The sequence below is a fragment of the Mesoplodon bidens genome (genome assembly GCF_964165515.1).
Source record: "Mesoplodon bidens genome assembly, chromosome: 12".
Taxonomy (NCBI): Eukaryota; Metazoa; Chordata; class Mammalia; order Artiodactyla; family Ziphiidae; genus Mesoplodon; species Mesoplodon bidens.
Window position 1 is genome coordinate 54,035,461 of NC_138168.1, and position 17,242 is coordinate 54,052,702.

Here is a 17,242-nt window from a genome sequence, read left to right on the forward strand (position 1 = left end):
GATGGAGTCTACCTACCCCAGGCACAAACCCCCTTAGGTTGTTAGGTGTTATAGGTTATTTTTATCAAAATAATAGAAGTTTCTGTACACCAAAAGACAGACAGTAATCACAGACCTTAGCTGTTCATTCTCTATTTCTCTATTTCATACAATCCTATGAATATTTACAATGTGCAAATATTACCGACACTATTATAGCCTTATGGTTCCCAGGAACCCAAACAGTCTAGCACTCAGGGATATGGTGTTGCTGTTTGAAGGTGGTGAAGACATAAGAGTTTGTCTGCCTACAGCAAAGCTTTTGGAGGCATGACATGACTACTTAAAGTGGGGAAGGATCCAGGCCCCTGTAGTAACTCCATGAAAGCATTTGTATACCTGTGGTGATATTCAATCAAATCTACTGCCTTATTTGAGTCAGATTTATTGATGACATCTAATAACAGCTTTCTCATCTCACCTCAGGCACTGAAGGCTAAGTCCCTATCTTTATTAGACATTTTATGCTGAATTGCTCAGTCTGCACACGTTTCCTGCCTTAGTGTATCTGTTCAATATATGTAACAAAAGACATAATCAGGATGAAGTCTCCTTAGGAGAGTAAATTAACAAAGCCTCTAACTGAGAAGATACTGCTAATTTGGCCAGTGTGAATACCAGGAGCAGTCTGCTTTTACCCAACATGGACATACATACATCTTTCATTTTAACAAAATTTAGTCCAGGGCAGCCTTGATTGTCCTATCATCCCTCAGGTCATCATGAAAAACGACTCTACTGATGATATGTTAACTGGACCTAGGTGAAAAGGAAGTATCTGGCATTCTACATGTTTTAATTAAAAAAAAAAAAATAGGTGTGCCAGAGAGTGAGAGATCCAAAAAACCTGGGACATTTCCTTGGCATCTCAGTGAAGTTTCTGAGTTCTAGTGGCCTAGAATGTCAAGATATCACATGTAATATACATGATGTATTATTAAATCTTATACTATTTACCACCAATGAAGTGACATAATGCATGATTTTAGCTTCTGTGAGTTTTAGAAGCAACACCTACATTATTTGGGTATGCTTCTCTGATTTATATCAAGTAACCCTTAACTATCAACTTTATGTGACCTAGAGGCTAGAATAAGATCTGAGGCAGGCTCCAAATCTAGAAACTCTATCACTTGAGTCTTTAATCCAGCAGATTAAATGTTCAAACTTAATGGCTGATTAGATACTATACGGAGCTTCTAGAAGGGGCAATACAAGATACACACATGGTCTCCTAACATTTTGGAGCAAATCCATGTTCTCTTTGTTAAATAAATATTCCTGTTTTATGATCCTTATTTGATAAACAATGTCTAGCCCCTGCCACCATGTCTATTTTGCTCATAAGCCCAGCTGAGTAAGCACTAGGGTAGCTGAGGAAAGAGGCTGACACAAACAAAAGGGATTATTTTACCTCCTTTGCAGAAGGAGAGATCAGAGCATTGACATGAGTCAAAAATATTCCCTCAATCTGAGTGTATTCTCAGAGGATCATCTATATACCTCTTCCACCAATCTTCTTAAACCAATCCTCCAAGTGCTTAGAATAATATCTGACAGACAGTAAGCACTGTTGTATTTGACATTATTATTACTATGCTTTTGCAGAAAAAGTTTTGAGATATATTACTGGTAGATACATAGGGAAAAACTAAGCAGATGGAAAAATAATGCCTTATTAATGCTAAGAAAAACAAATTTGGGAAGGAGAGGAAACTGAATGCTAATATATCTCTTGAACTGACAGATAATAACATTTAATCTTTTTCAACACAATACCCCTTCCCTTAGCTGCACTTGTCTCTGATTCATGATTTCCAGAAGGTAAACCTTCAATGTTCTGCTGAAGTTGGGAAGAACAGTAACCTAGGCTGAGTGGGTAGGAATTGAGAGAATGTGAGGGCATATCTAAATCTTATAATTTGAACTAATCCTATTATTGAATATCTTAGACTTTCACACCTAATCCTCTATTTTCATCTCCATTTTCAGTGGTGTCTCTAATTCCTAGTATTTCTAGAATACTGTGATAAAAAGTTGCTTCTGGGCATGCCCTGCCAATTTACTTTTAGCTTTGCTGACCTACGAAATCAGTTACAACTTACCCATTTGTTTTGTAGCTCCCTGACATTATATTGTGGATATCTCCATCCCACAATCCTTTCTGAAAAAGTTATCTCCATCAAAACATGGGAGTAAACCAAGAAATAGGAAATTAAATCCCAGGTAAAAGAGAATCCAACTCAGAAGAGAGAAGAAGCAATTCCCAGGATGACGGTGAAGGGAAATCCCAGGAAGGCTGATATATAAGGCTAAAAGATCCTCCAGTACAAACACATGTGATATAAGAAAAAAAGTTAAAATATTACCTGATGTCTTTTAGTTTCTTATTCACAAATATGAACAGGACATGGTCCCTGCCTCCAAGAATGTAAAAACCTTGAGACTATAAAATATAATTGGACAGAATGGTTAAAAGGCCCTTGACATTTATGTTGCAAAACAGCAGTCCCCAACCTTTTTGGCGCCAGGGACTGGTTTCGTGGAAGACAATTTTTTTATGGACTGGGGGGTGGGTGGGGAATGGTTTCAGCATGATTCAAGTGTATTACATTTACTGTGCACTTTATTTCTGTTATTATTACATTGTAATATATAATGAAATAATTATACAACTCACCATAATTCAGAATCAGTGGGAGCCAAGAGCTTGTTTTCACTTGCCACTCACTGATAGGGTTTTGATATGAGTCTGCAAACAATTGATTTATTATGGTCTCTGTGCAGTCAAACCTCTCTGCTAATGATCATCTGTATTTGCAGCCGCTCCCCAGCACTAGCATCACCACCTCAGCTCCATCTCAGATCATCAGGCATTAGAGTCTCATAAGGAGCGCGCAACCTAGATCCCGTACAGTTTGAGCTCCCGTAAGAATCTAATGCCGCCGCTGATCTGACAGGAGGCGGAGCTCAGGCGGTAATGTGAGCGATGTGGAGCAGCTGTAAATACAGATGGAGTTTGGCTCGCTCACTGCTCATCTCCTGCTGTGCGGTCCGGTTCCTAACAGGCCACAGACCAGTACCAGGGGTTGGGGATGCCTGTTGTAAAACAATGCAATGTATGGGTCAGGCATTACATTCTCTGGAACCAGACCATCTGGGTCCAAACACCAGCTTCATTAATTACTAGGTGTGTCATCTTAAAAGGCTTAACTTCTGTGGCTCAGCTGAGTCACTTTAAAAAATGAAGCTAATTAGAGTACCTATTTGATAGGGTGGTTCTAAAATTAAGAGATTTAAATGTGAAACTAATACCAGTACCTGGGACATAATGAGCACTGTACAAGTGTTATGCAGTAGCAGAGGTAGTGTATTTTTTTTTTTAGGACAGTCTGGAAATACATTAGTAGATACACAGAAAATGAAGCAAATGGGAAAAAGCCATGCAGTTGTTAACTTCAGAAAAAATAAAGTAGGAAAAAGAAAATAGTCATAGTATACTACTTGGCCCATAAATGAATAATATTTATATAGACACAATAATGTAAACTTTCAACAGTGATTTCATCAAGACTGTGATAAAACTATAGAGCAGGGAGAGAGGGAGAGCAGAGGAAACCTAAGTCCTAAGACTCGAAATTCTTTAAGACAAGAGATCAGGAACTTCCCTGGTGGTCCAGTGGCTAAGACTCCATATTCCCAAGGCAGGGGGCCTGGGTTCGATCCCTGGTGAGGGAACAAGATCCCACATGTCATAACTAAGAGTTCACGTGCCGCAACTAAAGAGCCCGCATGTTGCGACAAAGATACCAAGTGTTGCAACTAAGACCCAACGCAGCCAAATAAATAAATAATTTTAAAGTATTCAAAAAAGACGAGATCAAATCTAAATTTCAAAAATCAAGACATAATATAAGCATGTTATTTAAAAATCTAGAGGTGATTACCAAAAGAAACAATTCAAGGACTTGAAAGTGGCAGCCTCTGAGGAGTGGGAGAAGGATAAGTAGAGAATTACTTATTTTGCATTCTTAAAACCTTTCCCATATTCTCTGGCTGTTTAAACTATATACATTTATTGTTTTAAATAAACAAAAAATAGTGTTTGGTAGATATCAAATAGACCATGAACTAATACCTTCTCCAGCTGCTCTGCCAAAAAAAGATAAACAAAGACTCTTTGTTGGAATTGGAAAGTGAAGTTAAGTTGCACAGAATCTGAACTTTACTCAGTCCTTTGCTTCTGCTCAAATAATTAAAATCAATATTTGTTTTCTAAACTCTAAATCATCTTTCTAAGAAAGTTATTTTCACCTCGTTAAATTTTATCTGTAATGTAATGTAACTGAATCAATATGATTTAATTTTGGTCATAAAGAAATGTTTTGGGTGAAGAAATTACGAAAAATTTAAATGCCAATTTAACATTCCTAATGAGTTTGTCTACACTAGAAACCTGAAATAAAATTCCTCCTGAGGAAAGGATTTAGGTCTAACCATAGGAAACTGGCATTACTGACCTACAAAAATAGAAGTATTCTGAAGGAAAAAACAAACAAACAAACAGAAAAACCTAAGTATATTCAGTCAGAACTCCAGGGCAAAGAATTCTTAACCAGAGTTACCAAAATCCTGAAACTTGCAGGACTGAATGCTAAACATTTAGACTATAATTGGTTACTGCTCTTAAGAGATAGCAATATGTTGTTACATACTTATTAAGAATATAACATTAACTTTATATTGACCCTGTAAATTTTGAGATATTCTTATGTTTTATGTAATATTATAAAATATAAGCACACTAATTAAAGGATTCTTACGCACTGGATAAAAAAGGCTCTTAATATGTATCATTCTATAACCCCAAATAAATTACAGACATCTGATTTATCACTACACACAGATGCATAAAGTGCTGATGCTCACCAGGAGACATCCATATACCCTTGAATAGGTACCAATTAGCATAATCTAGTTATAAGCAAAGATAACTAGGCCAGATTGTTTTTGTTAACAATGTGATCAAGCTATGAGGTGAACCAGCTCACACTAACCACACTGTGAGCCTCTGTGAGGGGGGACTTGAGGAGAGTCCATTTGCCCTGGATGAGTCAGGAGGCTGAGAGTTCTGCAGCTGAGCCATAGGCCCCACTTTCGTGGAAATGGGCATTTTACATCATTGCAAAGCTGGATTTTCAAATACCACACACTCTATAATTTTTCTTTCCCTTACCTCTTCCTCCCCTTCACCCTCAGTGACTTAAAAATTGCAAAGTCATGATGCAAAGATCTATGATTCTTTATCCATAAATCTTAGGACCAATAATTTAAATTCTTATGCATTTAGCAACAAAATACAGTATACACAGAGTCCAGAGCAATACCTCATAATCAAGCATATTAATATTTCTTTGGCAAAATATATTGATATTTAAATTAGGCAGGCTAAATAAAGACTACAAAGAATCTCATCACTTCAGGTAAGATTAGATGCAGATAGCAAATAAGTTCTTAGAATTTCAAATCAGAAATTGTGGCACTTGAGGCAGGATAATACCAAGTTAATACACATTATAATATTCAAAAGTTTAAAAGAATTTGTGCCTATAATGCATGGTATATAGAAAATTATTTTAAAAATCCAACCAAACATCTCTGAATTTCAATTCATTTCTGGAAGTGAAAATCAGTGTCTCCTTAATATGAATGTTTATTTGAACTGTTTCAAGGAATAAAACAATCTCTGAAATTTGGGCCTAATCTTTTCACTTGGTTTGGAATGTATCCTGAATATGGCAGACCCCCCATGAGTTTGCTAATAACCCAAATCAAATCTCACCACCAGAAGAATTCTCTGTTCTTAATTACTATATTCTTTGTATGTCACTTTTTTTTTTGGCTGCACTGGGTCTTCGTTGCTGTGCGTGGGCTTTCTCTAGCTGCGGCAAGTGGGGACTACTCTTCGTTGCGGTGTGCAGGCTTCTCAATGCGGTGGCTTGGCTTCTCACTGCGGTGGCTTCTCATTGCAGAGCACAGGCTCTAGGTGCGCAGGCTTCAGTAGTTGTGGAACGGAGGCTCAGTAGTTGTGGCTCGCGGGCTCTAGACTGTAGGCTCAGTAGTTGTGGTACACGGGCTTAGTTGCTCCGAGGCATGTGGGATCTTCCTGAACTAGGGCTGGAACCTGTGTCCCCTGCACTGGCAGGCGGATTCCTAACCACTGCACCACCAGGGAAGTCCCATATGTCAGTTTTTAATTATCACCATCATATCATTAATGTGAGCAGATGGGCACTTGTCCAGGCTACCAGAATGGTTCTGTGAAGTTTACTCTTAGCTATCATCTCTACTTGAATGAAGTCCAAGAATATTCTTTGTTTACCTCATGCTTGCAGTCACAAGCCTCTTCTCTCCCCCGCCACTTTTTCCTAGAATTTCTTCCTTGAATACACTGAAACAATGCATATCTAATAATACATCGTGTGTGTATATTTTACTTAACCAAACGATATAAAAATCCAATACAAAAGATTTCCTTCTGATTAGTACACACAGCATTCCCTGCATGCTCAAAAACAAGAATGAGACAGGAATTACACACACACTAACCACACCTCCAAATCTGGAGCTTAAAGTTTCTGATACCTATAACCATATCTGAAGAGTAGAAAACAGAACAGGGTCAGTTTGCCAATAAAACTCAACATGAGCAGCAAAGAGTGAGCAGGGGCTGTGGAGAGCCTGCTCACTAGCGCTATGTACCAAATTCCTATCTCAGTTTCAGAAAGTGCTCTGGGATCTCCTGAAGCTGGAAGTTAGTTCAGATTTCTGTAAGTATAAACAGAGTATAGTTTTTGAACATACAAGTTTGCTGAACTTGTGTGGTATGCATATCCAAATGTTCAATAAAATTTGGACATATGATCAAGAGAAAGCTTAGGGATAGATACACAGATATAGGGTTAGCCAGTAAAGAAGTGAAAATTGAAGCCACTGTAGGAAAAAAAATGGAAAAAGGACTAAAGACATACTCTACAACTCAGTTGGAAAGGTAAGTAGTAGAAAAGGAAAAGTCAACAAAAATGATTGGTCTCTTTATTTCTGGAATCCTTTTTATCAAAGCCATAGAATTCTCCCCAGCAGACCATATACAGCAGTGTAGCACTTAGTAGTTCAATAACTATTTTCTCAATGAATGAACCAAATGAAAGGAAAAAGTGTCGAAAGTGGGTAGAATATAAAATGGTACAGAGAAGTCAAGTAAAATGAATCATAGAAAGAGGGCAGATAGAAATACATAAGGTTTGAAAATATGCCTACACTTGAACTAAGCAAGCCCATTTCTAAAAATTAGTTTTAAAGAAATAATTATGGAGAGATATTTATAAAGATGTACAATAAAAAATTTAAAATAAGCTACATGTATAAAAACAGAAAGTTGGGACTTATCCATGTACTGGAATATTATTTAGTCCTTTAAATTATGAGATAGATAAATACTTATAGGTATGAAAGAATAATTTAAAATAATTAAGGCAGTTTAAAAACAATAAGCATATTTTTCAAAAAAGTATTTTCAGCCAAAGGAAATATAGGCATGAAGAGGCTAGTGGTGGTTGTCTTTAAGAGGTGTGAGTTTTCCCTTAAGAGGAAATGAGTATTGTTTTCTTTTGTTTTCATTATATTCCAATTATTCTATATAAACAGGAATTCTTTGATTAAGTAAGAATTCTGAATCAGTTACTGATATCTTTGATTAGCAACAGACCATTTGATTATTTAAATTAACTTAATAGAATAAAACTAAATATTGGATATGTACATGTGTGTATATCCAAAATCCAAAATATGGATAGTTTTGCAGTCATATTCTAATTTCCAATGTTAAAAAAAGATTACAAGAGAATTTTAAAATTATTTCTTATTACCAGTGTTAATAAGATTTAACTCTAGTTAGCATCTGGGTCACTGGAAATAAATAATTTGGCGATTTGTTGTGATGGAATATTAACACTTGTCTATGTCCAAGATAACCAGGCTATTTCTAAACTGAAAAACAAATATGCATTTTTCACTTTTCCTCTTAAAGTCATCTTGCAGGTCAAACTTTTTTACAAAGTTAGTTATACACAAAACTGTTCATTATACTATGTATAAAACTTACTGATTGATAAATATAAAATAACTGAAACAGCAAATGATTAATTTTAAAGGCTATTCTTTAAGTATAGATTCCTGAGTTTTGCTTTGTAGAAAATTAACAAATAGGCCACATTAAGGTTTCAAGTAAAGAAGTAATAGGTTTTAGGAGAACTATATTAACATTTTTAACCATATTAAATTTTAATGTGTATAATTAAGAATGACTACCTAAGATTTAAGATGTTAAAAATAAGCAATTCTACAGTCTATAACTAAAACTTAATTTTTAGTTTGATATAAAGAAAACTATTAATATTAAATAATGATGTAATTCTTTCTCTATAAGATATACAGTTTTCATACAGAAATAAAATATTCTAGGGAAGAGTATAAAATTCCTCTAACCTACAGATGGTTGAGAAAATCTTAAACTGCTAAGCCCTGAGCAACACCAAAAGTTTCCAGGGGATATTACAACAATAATAAAAGGCAACAAGAGCAAAGATGAACAAGCAGGACTACATGAAACTAAAGTGCTTCTGAACAACAAAGGAAATCAACAGAATGAAAAGGCAACCTACATAATGGGAGAGAAAAAGTTGCAAATCATATACATGATGAGGGGTTAATAACCAAAATATATAAAGAACTCATATAACCCAATAGCAAAAAATAAATAAATAAATAAATAAATCTGATTTAAAAATGGGCAGAGGGTCTAAATAAACTTTTTTTCCAAAGACAACATACGGATGGCCAACAGGTACATGAAAAGATGCTCAACATCCCTAATCATCAGGGTAATGCAAATCAAAACCACAATGAGAACACCTCACACTTGTTAGAATGGCTATTATCAAAAACAACAAGAAATAACGTTAGTGAGGATGTGGAGATAAGAGAACTCTTGTGCACTGTTGTGGGAATGTGAATTGGTACAGCCATCATGGAAAACAGTACAAAGGTTCCTCAAAAAATTAAAAGTAGAACTACCATATAATCCAGAAATTCCACTTCTAGGTATTTACCCAAAGAAAATGAAAACACTAATTCAAAAAGATATATGCACCCCCATGTTCACAGCAGCATTATTTATAGTAGCCAAGACATGAAACAAATTGCCATTGATGAATAAATGGATAAAGAAAATATGGTACATATAATGAGATTATTCAGTGATAAAAAACAAAATCTTGCCATTTGCAATAATATGGATGGACCTTGAGGGCATTACAGTAAGTGAAATAAGTCAGAAAGACAAATACTGTACGATCACTTACATGTGGAATAAAAAAACCCAAATAGCTCAGATACAGAGAACAAACTGGTGATTGCCAAGGGCAGGGGGCGGGGGGGGGGGTGCAAAATGGGTGAAGAGTGTATTCCCTATTTGAAAGCTGCTAAGACAGTAAATCTTAAAAGTTCTCATCACAAGAAAAAAAAGATTCCTGTAACTATGTATGATGATGATCTTAACTAGACTTTTGTGGTGACCGTTTCACAATACATACAAGTATCAATTCATTATGTTACACACCTGCAATTAATGTGTCATGTTAATTATAGCTCAAATTATCGAGGACAAAAACCTCATTGTGCCTTAATTAGTGCCCTTAAAAGACAGGTGTTCAAGAAAATAATTTGCACCCAGCATATAATAAATGTACAACTTTCTTTAAAGAAGTTTCCAGGCAACTGTTTTTAATCAACAGATTTAGCAAATGAATGTTAAACAAATAACCAAATAGTACTTGGCAATGTGGTGGACATGAAAGTAAAAGAAAATGATACTCCCTTGGGAAGTTTAAGTTTTAGTCAGAGATAGAAATAAAATTAAGAATGTGTGAATGACAAAAAAGGCAAAGGACATTCAGGAAAATTATCAGAGTGTTCTTATAATAAGTCATGGAGAAAGTAATTCATGAAGCAAGCTTTGCCTTGAAGGATGATCCAAATTTGTACAAAGACAGCAAAAGTGAAGACACTATTCAAGACAAACATGTATAGAGGCAATAATAAACACTGTGCTTGAGGGAGATAAGTCTAACCTACTCAGAGCATTAGTTCGGGCTGAGGAAGGTGGAAAATATTATACACAGGAAAGGTGGAGATATCCTGGAGCTCCTTGAAAGGCCCATAATAGAGTCTGGAATTGCCAGTTATTTAAAATGGGAAGATGGAGAGCTTTATAAAGATGCTATTCTCGGGCTTTCCTGGTGACGCAGTGGTTGAGAGTCTGCCTGCCGATGCAGGGGACACAGGTTCGTGCCCCGGTCCGGGAAGATCCCACATTCCACGGAGCGGCTGGGCCCGTGAGCCATGGCCGCTGAGCCTGCGCGTCCGGAGCCTGTGCTCCACAACGGGAGAGGCCACAACAGCGAGAGGCCCGCGTACCGCAAAAAAAAAAAAAAGATGCTATTCTCTTCTGCATTAATTACCTCACGTTTTTCATTATCTTAAAATCCAATTCCTCAATAGGTAGCCAGGTTAAAGAGAATGAGAACCACATCATATTTACACATTATTACATCTCCCACATGTAGCACAGAGCATACTATCTAAAAGTGAATTATAATGCTCAAACCACTTGAAGTGTTTTATATAATCTTTGTTCTTAAGCTCTAGGAAATGCTGGGGAAATAATTACCTCTGGAGTGAAAAAACAGCTATTTGAAATTCAGCAATTCCTTCTGTTTCACTAGGGTTTCTTTTCCTTTTCTATAAAATTCATTTAGAATTTAAAATAGAAACCATATTATGATTCCATTTTTATAAAATATTTCCATACAGCTATTCTTCTGTCTGTATATGCATAGAAGACATCCAGAATGATTTTCCTCAGTGTTAATAATATCACTTTCAGAGTTAGGAGGACTTTCATTTAATTTATTATATTTAATTTCCTGCATTGGTTAATTTCTTTATAATAAAGACAGATTATTGTTTGGAACACAAAGAAAGAAAGTTAAGATGACTCAAGATTGAACAACTAAATAGATAGTTGGGCCATTTAATGAGATGGGAATGAAAGATTTGTTTTGTTTTTGTGGGAGAAGACCCAAGAATTCAATTTTAGACAAGTTTGTGATATCTGAGAAATGTATGAATTGAGATATCAGGATGAAATCATATATATGAGTCTGGTAGCTCAGAATGATAGTTTAGATTGGGGATATAAATTGGGGCATCCGTTGGCATACAGATGATACTTAAAGGCAAAGGAGTAAGTGGATGAAATAGGGGCAGAGTGTAAAGAGAAAAAGTGGACCCAGGACCAAGCCCTGAGTATTCTAACATTCAGAGGTTGCTTAGAGAATGAAAAGGAGGAGAAACTGCAGCCATAGGAGTATGTGGTATCACAGAAGCTAAAAGAACTTTCACATAGAAGTGGCCCATTATGTCAAATGTTACTTACAGTAAGATGAGAATCAAGAGAAGAATCCGGGCCTCCCTGGTGGTGCAGTGGTTGAGAGTCCGCCTGCCGCTGCAGGGGATACGGGTTCGTGCCCTGGTCCGGGAGGATCCCATATGCCGCGGAGCGGCTGGGCCCGTGAGCCATGGCTGCTGAGCCTGCGCATCCAGAGCCTGTGCTCCGCAACGGGAGAGGCCACAACAGTGAGAGGCCCGCGTACCGCAAAAAAAAAAAAAAAAAAAAAAAGAGAAGAATCCACTAGATTCATCAGCATAAAAGTTATAAGTGACCGTGAGATGAGCAGGATGTGCAGTTCTGACAGAACTGTAAAATCAGTGTCAAATCTAAGGGGTCTGAGGAGTAAGCAGAGGTGAGCAAGTAGGGACAGTTCGTATAGATATGTTTTGCTGCAAGAGGCAGAGAAACAGGACAGTGACTGCAGAGAGATGTGATGTCGAGGAGTTTCTTTGTGCATTTGTTTTGTTTCATTTCATTGTGAAATGGGACATGTGAAGGCATGTCTGCACACGGATACCAGTAGTAGAAAAGGACAGGCTGGAAGTGGAAACAAAGAGGATAGGAGGGCTAATCAAAGGAGCAACCTTCTTGTATATTAGTCATTTACAGTATAAGATTTGTAAGAAGATCTTGGCAAATAAAAATTCAGAAACTTAAATAGAATGTGATGCTGTTGAATATGAAAATCCACATTTCCTTAAGCCCCAAATTAGCCTCATCTAAGAGCTGTGGTAAACCTAAAGAAATTGTGTCAAACTTACCATCATGCTTGTCTAGATTTTTGAAGCAAGGGGAAAAAAAATAAAGTGAATGGAACAAAGCAATGCTAAATGTAGAAATCAAACACATTAATGAGATGATTTACTGGGAGGGAACGGTACAATTAAAAACAAAAAACTGTGGAAGTGAAAGAAAATGATACAGGCAAAAATCTGAAATACATAGAAACACGAGATTTATATAATACTAAGCTATGATTTAAATTATCACCACTGGACCTCAGTGACCAATGTTAGACTGAAACAGTAGACAAATGAAAGTAAACTTTCATAGACAAATGAAAGTTTCATTTAAAAAATGAAAGTAAACTTTCATAGAAAAGTGAAAGTTTCATTTAAAAAATGAAAGTTAACTTGAGATGCATAACTTAAAAATACAACTGGGTATTAAGAATGGACTTCAAAATACCATGAAATTTCTTGTCAAAGAAAAATTTGTTAAAAGACACATAAAATTAAAATACAAACTGTTCCTCAAAAAGTGGTTTTGTCATTTTCTTTGTCTGAATGCTGATATTGTAAACAGCACATTTCTTGGCAGATGTGGAAGACTACTGAGATACTGAAAAAATGAAGTCAATTTATTTCCTAAGTAAAACTCAAAAACCATATACAGCAAGTAGACAGATGTAAAGAAACAAAGTGCTGCTACTTTATATCTATTACTAACATTTTTATAGTCTTGCTATGTGCCAAGCACTGCTATAAGCCCTTCTAATTTTTCATATGTAAGTCTCATGGTAACTCTGTGAGGAAAAGTATATAATTATCCTCCATTTTACAGATTGGTAACTGAGATCTCACTTCACAAAACTAGTAAACAGTAGGTAGACTAACTCCAGAGTCCATGTTGCTGACCACTATATTGCACGGCTATTATATGTATCAACAATGGGATGGCAAATTTTCTAGTGTAGGATTGAATGACTCCATTTAGACATTATGAGAAAGCATACACTATGCAAATTAATATATTTTATTCCCAGGAGCATTTTACTTCTTGGATTGCTTTTTACATGACTTAAAATCCTACTGCTAAATATTTTGCCAGAAGAACACCAAAAGAAAATCTTACTCTATAAAAGAAAGAAAACATACAGAAAAAAAAAATTCACTCAATGTATTAATAACAAGAGACCAAAATCTATGTTCTATAATTAGAAAACTCAGAAACATACTTGCTATTCAAAAGGAGATTCTACTGATAGATTTTCCCCAGAATTCCTCATCACTGCTTGCTATATGATTATCTGATGCTATTCACAGAAAGTTAAAATTTAATGTGAAAGTACGTTTTGAGATAAAGAGCATACCACCCCAAAGAACTATAATAGTTGCAACTTTTTTTCCTACCTTCTTTGAACTATAAAGTCCAAAAATGAAGCTCAGCTATTAATGAATGTAAAAAAAAAGGCTTAAGACTTATACACTACCATTAGAGAAATCTAATTTTAGAAAAGTAATTGCTTTATTTCTTAGGTAGAACATTCTCACTGACCCCCTCCCCCTCATACTTGAAAAAGTTACTTTGCTAGTAGAAGGGAAATCATGAACCTATGAAAGTGAAAATTTTCTTTAATTCAGCTGCTTTTAAATGTTAAGGAATATAAATTCAACCAGAAAATATTTAAACCTTGGGTTAAAGAGTATGATTAACATTGAGGAGCAACATTTGGGCGAGAAAAATCATCCATTTCCAGGCCTCTTTCAAGACTACATTATGGCAGAAGTCCAATCCAACACCAATCCAGGGAAGCCCCAGTTGACTCCTGAGTAAACTGAATAGTACACAGAATGCCTCCAATGAATCGAGCAAAAGTGAAAGACACTGTGATAATACAGAACCTAAATGTGGCAAAGGCCATAATGTAAAAATCTAATGACTATAATTTACTTTGTAATATTACAGGAAGACAAATTACCTTTAAACATGTTTTAAAAATTAGCTTATTTTAAATACTTTTTAAAAGTATATAGAACATATCCTTAACTGTTTTTGCAATAAGAAAACATCAAGTGAAATTCAGCATCTTACCTTAGACCAAAGATGTGTGATTGTTCATAGTTGAATAAAGAACGAGTCTTGGCTTCAGAATTCAAAATTATAAGTCTGTCAATAATATCCTGTAAAAGAGACTTAGACTGTTCTTGGCTGAAACCATTTAAATAAAATCAAATCAACAAATATTTATTTAGATTTGTGGTTCTCAAACTCGGCTTTGCATTTGAATGGTAGGGAGCTGTTTAAAAAAACTTTTTTTAATTAAGCCTAAATCTCACCCCTAGAGATTCTGAATTAATTGGTCTGGGTGTGGTATGAGCATCAAGACGTGTAAACATTCCTGAAATGAATCAAATGTTTAGCCAAAGCTGCTTATTGCAGCCAGTTAAATACCGTTTAAACTGCTAAAAATGTAAACTACCTTGAAAAACAAATATGAACTCTAAAAATGGACGCATGAACACTGGATTTAAATAGTTTTATCTAGGAACTATTTGAGATTTTGTTAATAGATATTCTCTGCTCATGTAAATCAGTGGTTTCCAACCCTGAGCAAACACTGTAATCACCTAGAGAACTTAAAAAGTAAATATAGGGTCTCCCTGGCAGCGCAGTGGTTAAGAATCCGTCTGCCAATGCAGGGGACACGGGTTCGAGCCCTGGTCCGGGAAGATCCCACATGTCGCAGAGCAACAAAGCCCGTGTGCCACAACTACCGAGCCTGCACTCTAGAGCCCGTGAGCCACAACTACTGAGCCTGCTCTCTAGAGCCCGCAAGCCACATCTGAACCTGCATGCAACAACTACTGAAGCCTGCGTGCCTAGAGCCCGTGCTCTGCAACAAGAGAAGCCACCACAATGAGAAGCCCGCACATTGCAACGAAGAGTAGCCCCCACTCTCTGCAAATAGAGAAAGCCCACGCACAGCAAAGACCCAACACAGCCAAAAAAAAAAAAAAAAAAAAAAAGGTCAATATAATAGCTGCCCGAGCTCTATCCCAAAGAAATTAAGTCACTATCCCTGGGGTATGATTCTGGCATTAACATCCTTGTAAAAGCTTCCCAAAGTTGTTGCAATGGGTAACCATGCTTAAAAATCACTGATGCAAGTACAGAAAGAACCTGATGCCTAGGTGCCATCAACTGTCCCAAGCACTGACAATTTAAGCCTATCACAAAATTTTGAGCATTCTCTAAAAGGCTTTCTTTCTATAAGACCTGGCTTTTGTGCATATCTTTGGGTTCAGGTCTAAGAAATTTATTCGTAGCAAATACTTGTCTCTCTCATTGATCACTTTCCTGACCAAGAAACTTGTTACTTTCCATGAGTTTAAATTCAAGATATTTCTGTAACCAACAGGGCAAAAGAAGAACGGTTATGCTAGGGAATAAAGTCACATAATATTTCCTGAGGTCTATATAGATGATAGTACAAACATATCAAATATGTAAGAGGCCAGGAAATAAGACTGTAAGGAGGAGGAAATAATGGATCTAAAAATCACATCTGAAAAATACTGAAGACACAATAAAAACTGGATTTTGTATGAACTTACCAACTGAAAGTTTACATGGAACACTTAGGAATGCGTTTACCATTCTACAAACATCTTGTAAAATGTGTAAATAATATTAGCACAAAGAGTTTACAATCAGCAAATATTAAATAAACTGCCTAACAATGAAGAATGAAAAGATTGCTATCTTACATAATCTGTCTTTGTTGGCTGCTACTTAGCTGGACACTCATTTCAAAACAGTACGTGACACCCTGTGACTCCAAAGTTTTAGTTCTGAATCTAAGTACTAGATACTGTATGAATACAAGGTAGAGAATGTATTACCAACAAGCTAATAGCAGCTATCTATCAATGATAATGCATTTTCAGAGAACAAATGTTACAGTAAATAAATTCTTCTTCAGAGAGGATTACACTGATGGATCACCACTTAGGGAAGTAAAGGAAACTCCTGGGAAGCCCACCTTATGGAGAAATTCGGTTTCTAAGCACTACAATGTGTGTCAATAAGGCAATCAGTTTCCTAAATTAAGCAACAGCTTCTGAGAAATAAGTTAGTGCAAGTAAGGCTTGGGACTCAAAAAGGAGCCTGAAACTCTGTGCTTTTTTAAAAACATATTGTCTAGCTTGAGAATATGTTCAGTAGTCTAGTAAGCCAGAATGAAACTAAGACTGGAAAAACAAAGAGGAATATGCATTCTCTATAAATCAATATATGTTTGAGTGCCTATTCTGTTTACAATTGTCCCAATGGCTGTGTTTGTGCTAACTGATCCCTTTTACTTAAAGGGCCAAGTGAAGGGTGAGGAATATGTCAACCATAATGCCAATACTCCTAACACCTGCACTATTAGGAGTGGTTTGTGATTGGTTAGTCCATAAACATCCATGAACAAAACTCAGTCTATTAAGGTCCTCCCTTAGGGTTTTTCAAAGTGGGGAGTGTCTTCGTCCATTCTGGATGCTGTAATAGAATAGCATAGACTGAGTGGCTTATATATAACAGAAAGTTTATTTCTCACAGTTCTGGAGGCTGGTTAGTCCAACATCAAGTTGTCAGAGATTTTGTGTCCGGTGACGACCTACTTTCTAGTTCACAGACAATCAGTCATCTTTTTGCTGTGTCCTCAGATGGCAGAAGGGGTGAGAGGTTTCTCTAGGGTTTTTAATAAGGCACTAGTCACCCCATAAAGACCTTACCTCCAAATACTATCACAATGGGAATGAGGTTTCAACATATGAATTTGGGGGGTATACAAACATTCAGTCTATAGACAGGAGGTAGAGGAAAATGCCACTCTGGTGGTGTAGTGAGTTGAATGGTGACTCC

General features: G+C 36.2%; 1 protein-coding gene across 1 annotated transcript in view; it reads right to left on the reverse strand.

The window, feature by feature from the left end:
• The window catches only part of TBC1D32 (TBC1 domain family member 32), a 180,101-nt gene that overhangs the window by 76,292 nt on the left and 86,567 nt on the right, over positions 1-17,242 (reverse strand). The window contains exon 23 of the mRNA XM_081251576.1: positions 14,426-14,514. Coding sequence (XP_081107702.1) covers positions 14,426-14,514 — 89 coding nt within the window. The remainder of the gene's footprint in view (positions 1-14,425; positions 14,515-17,242) is intronic.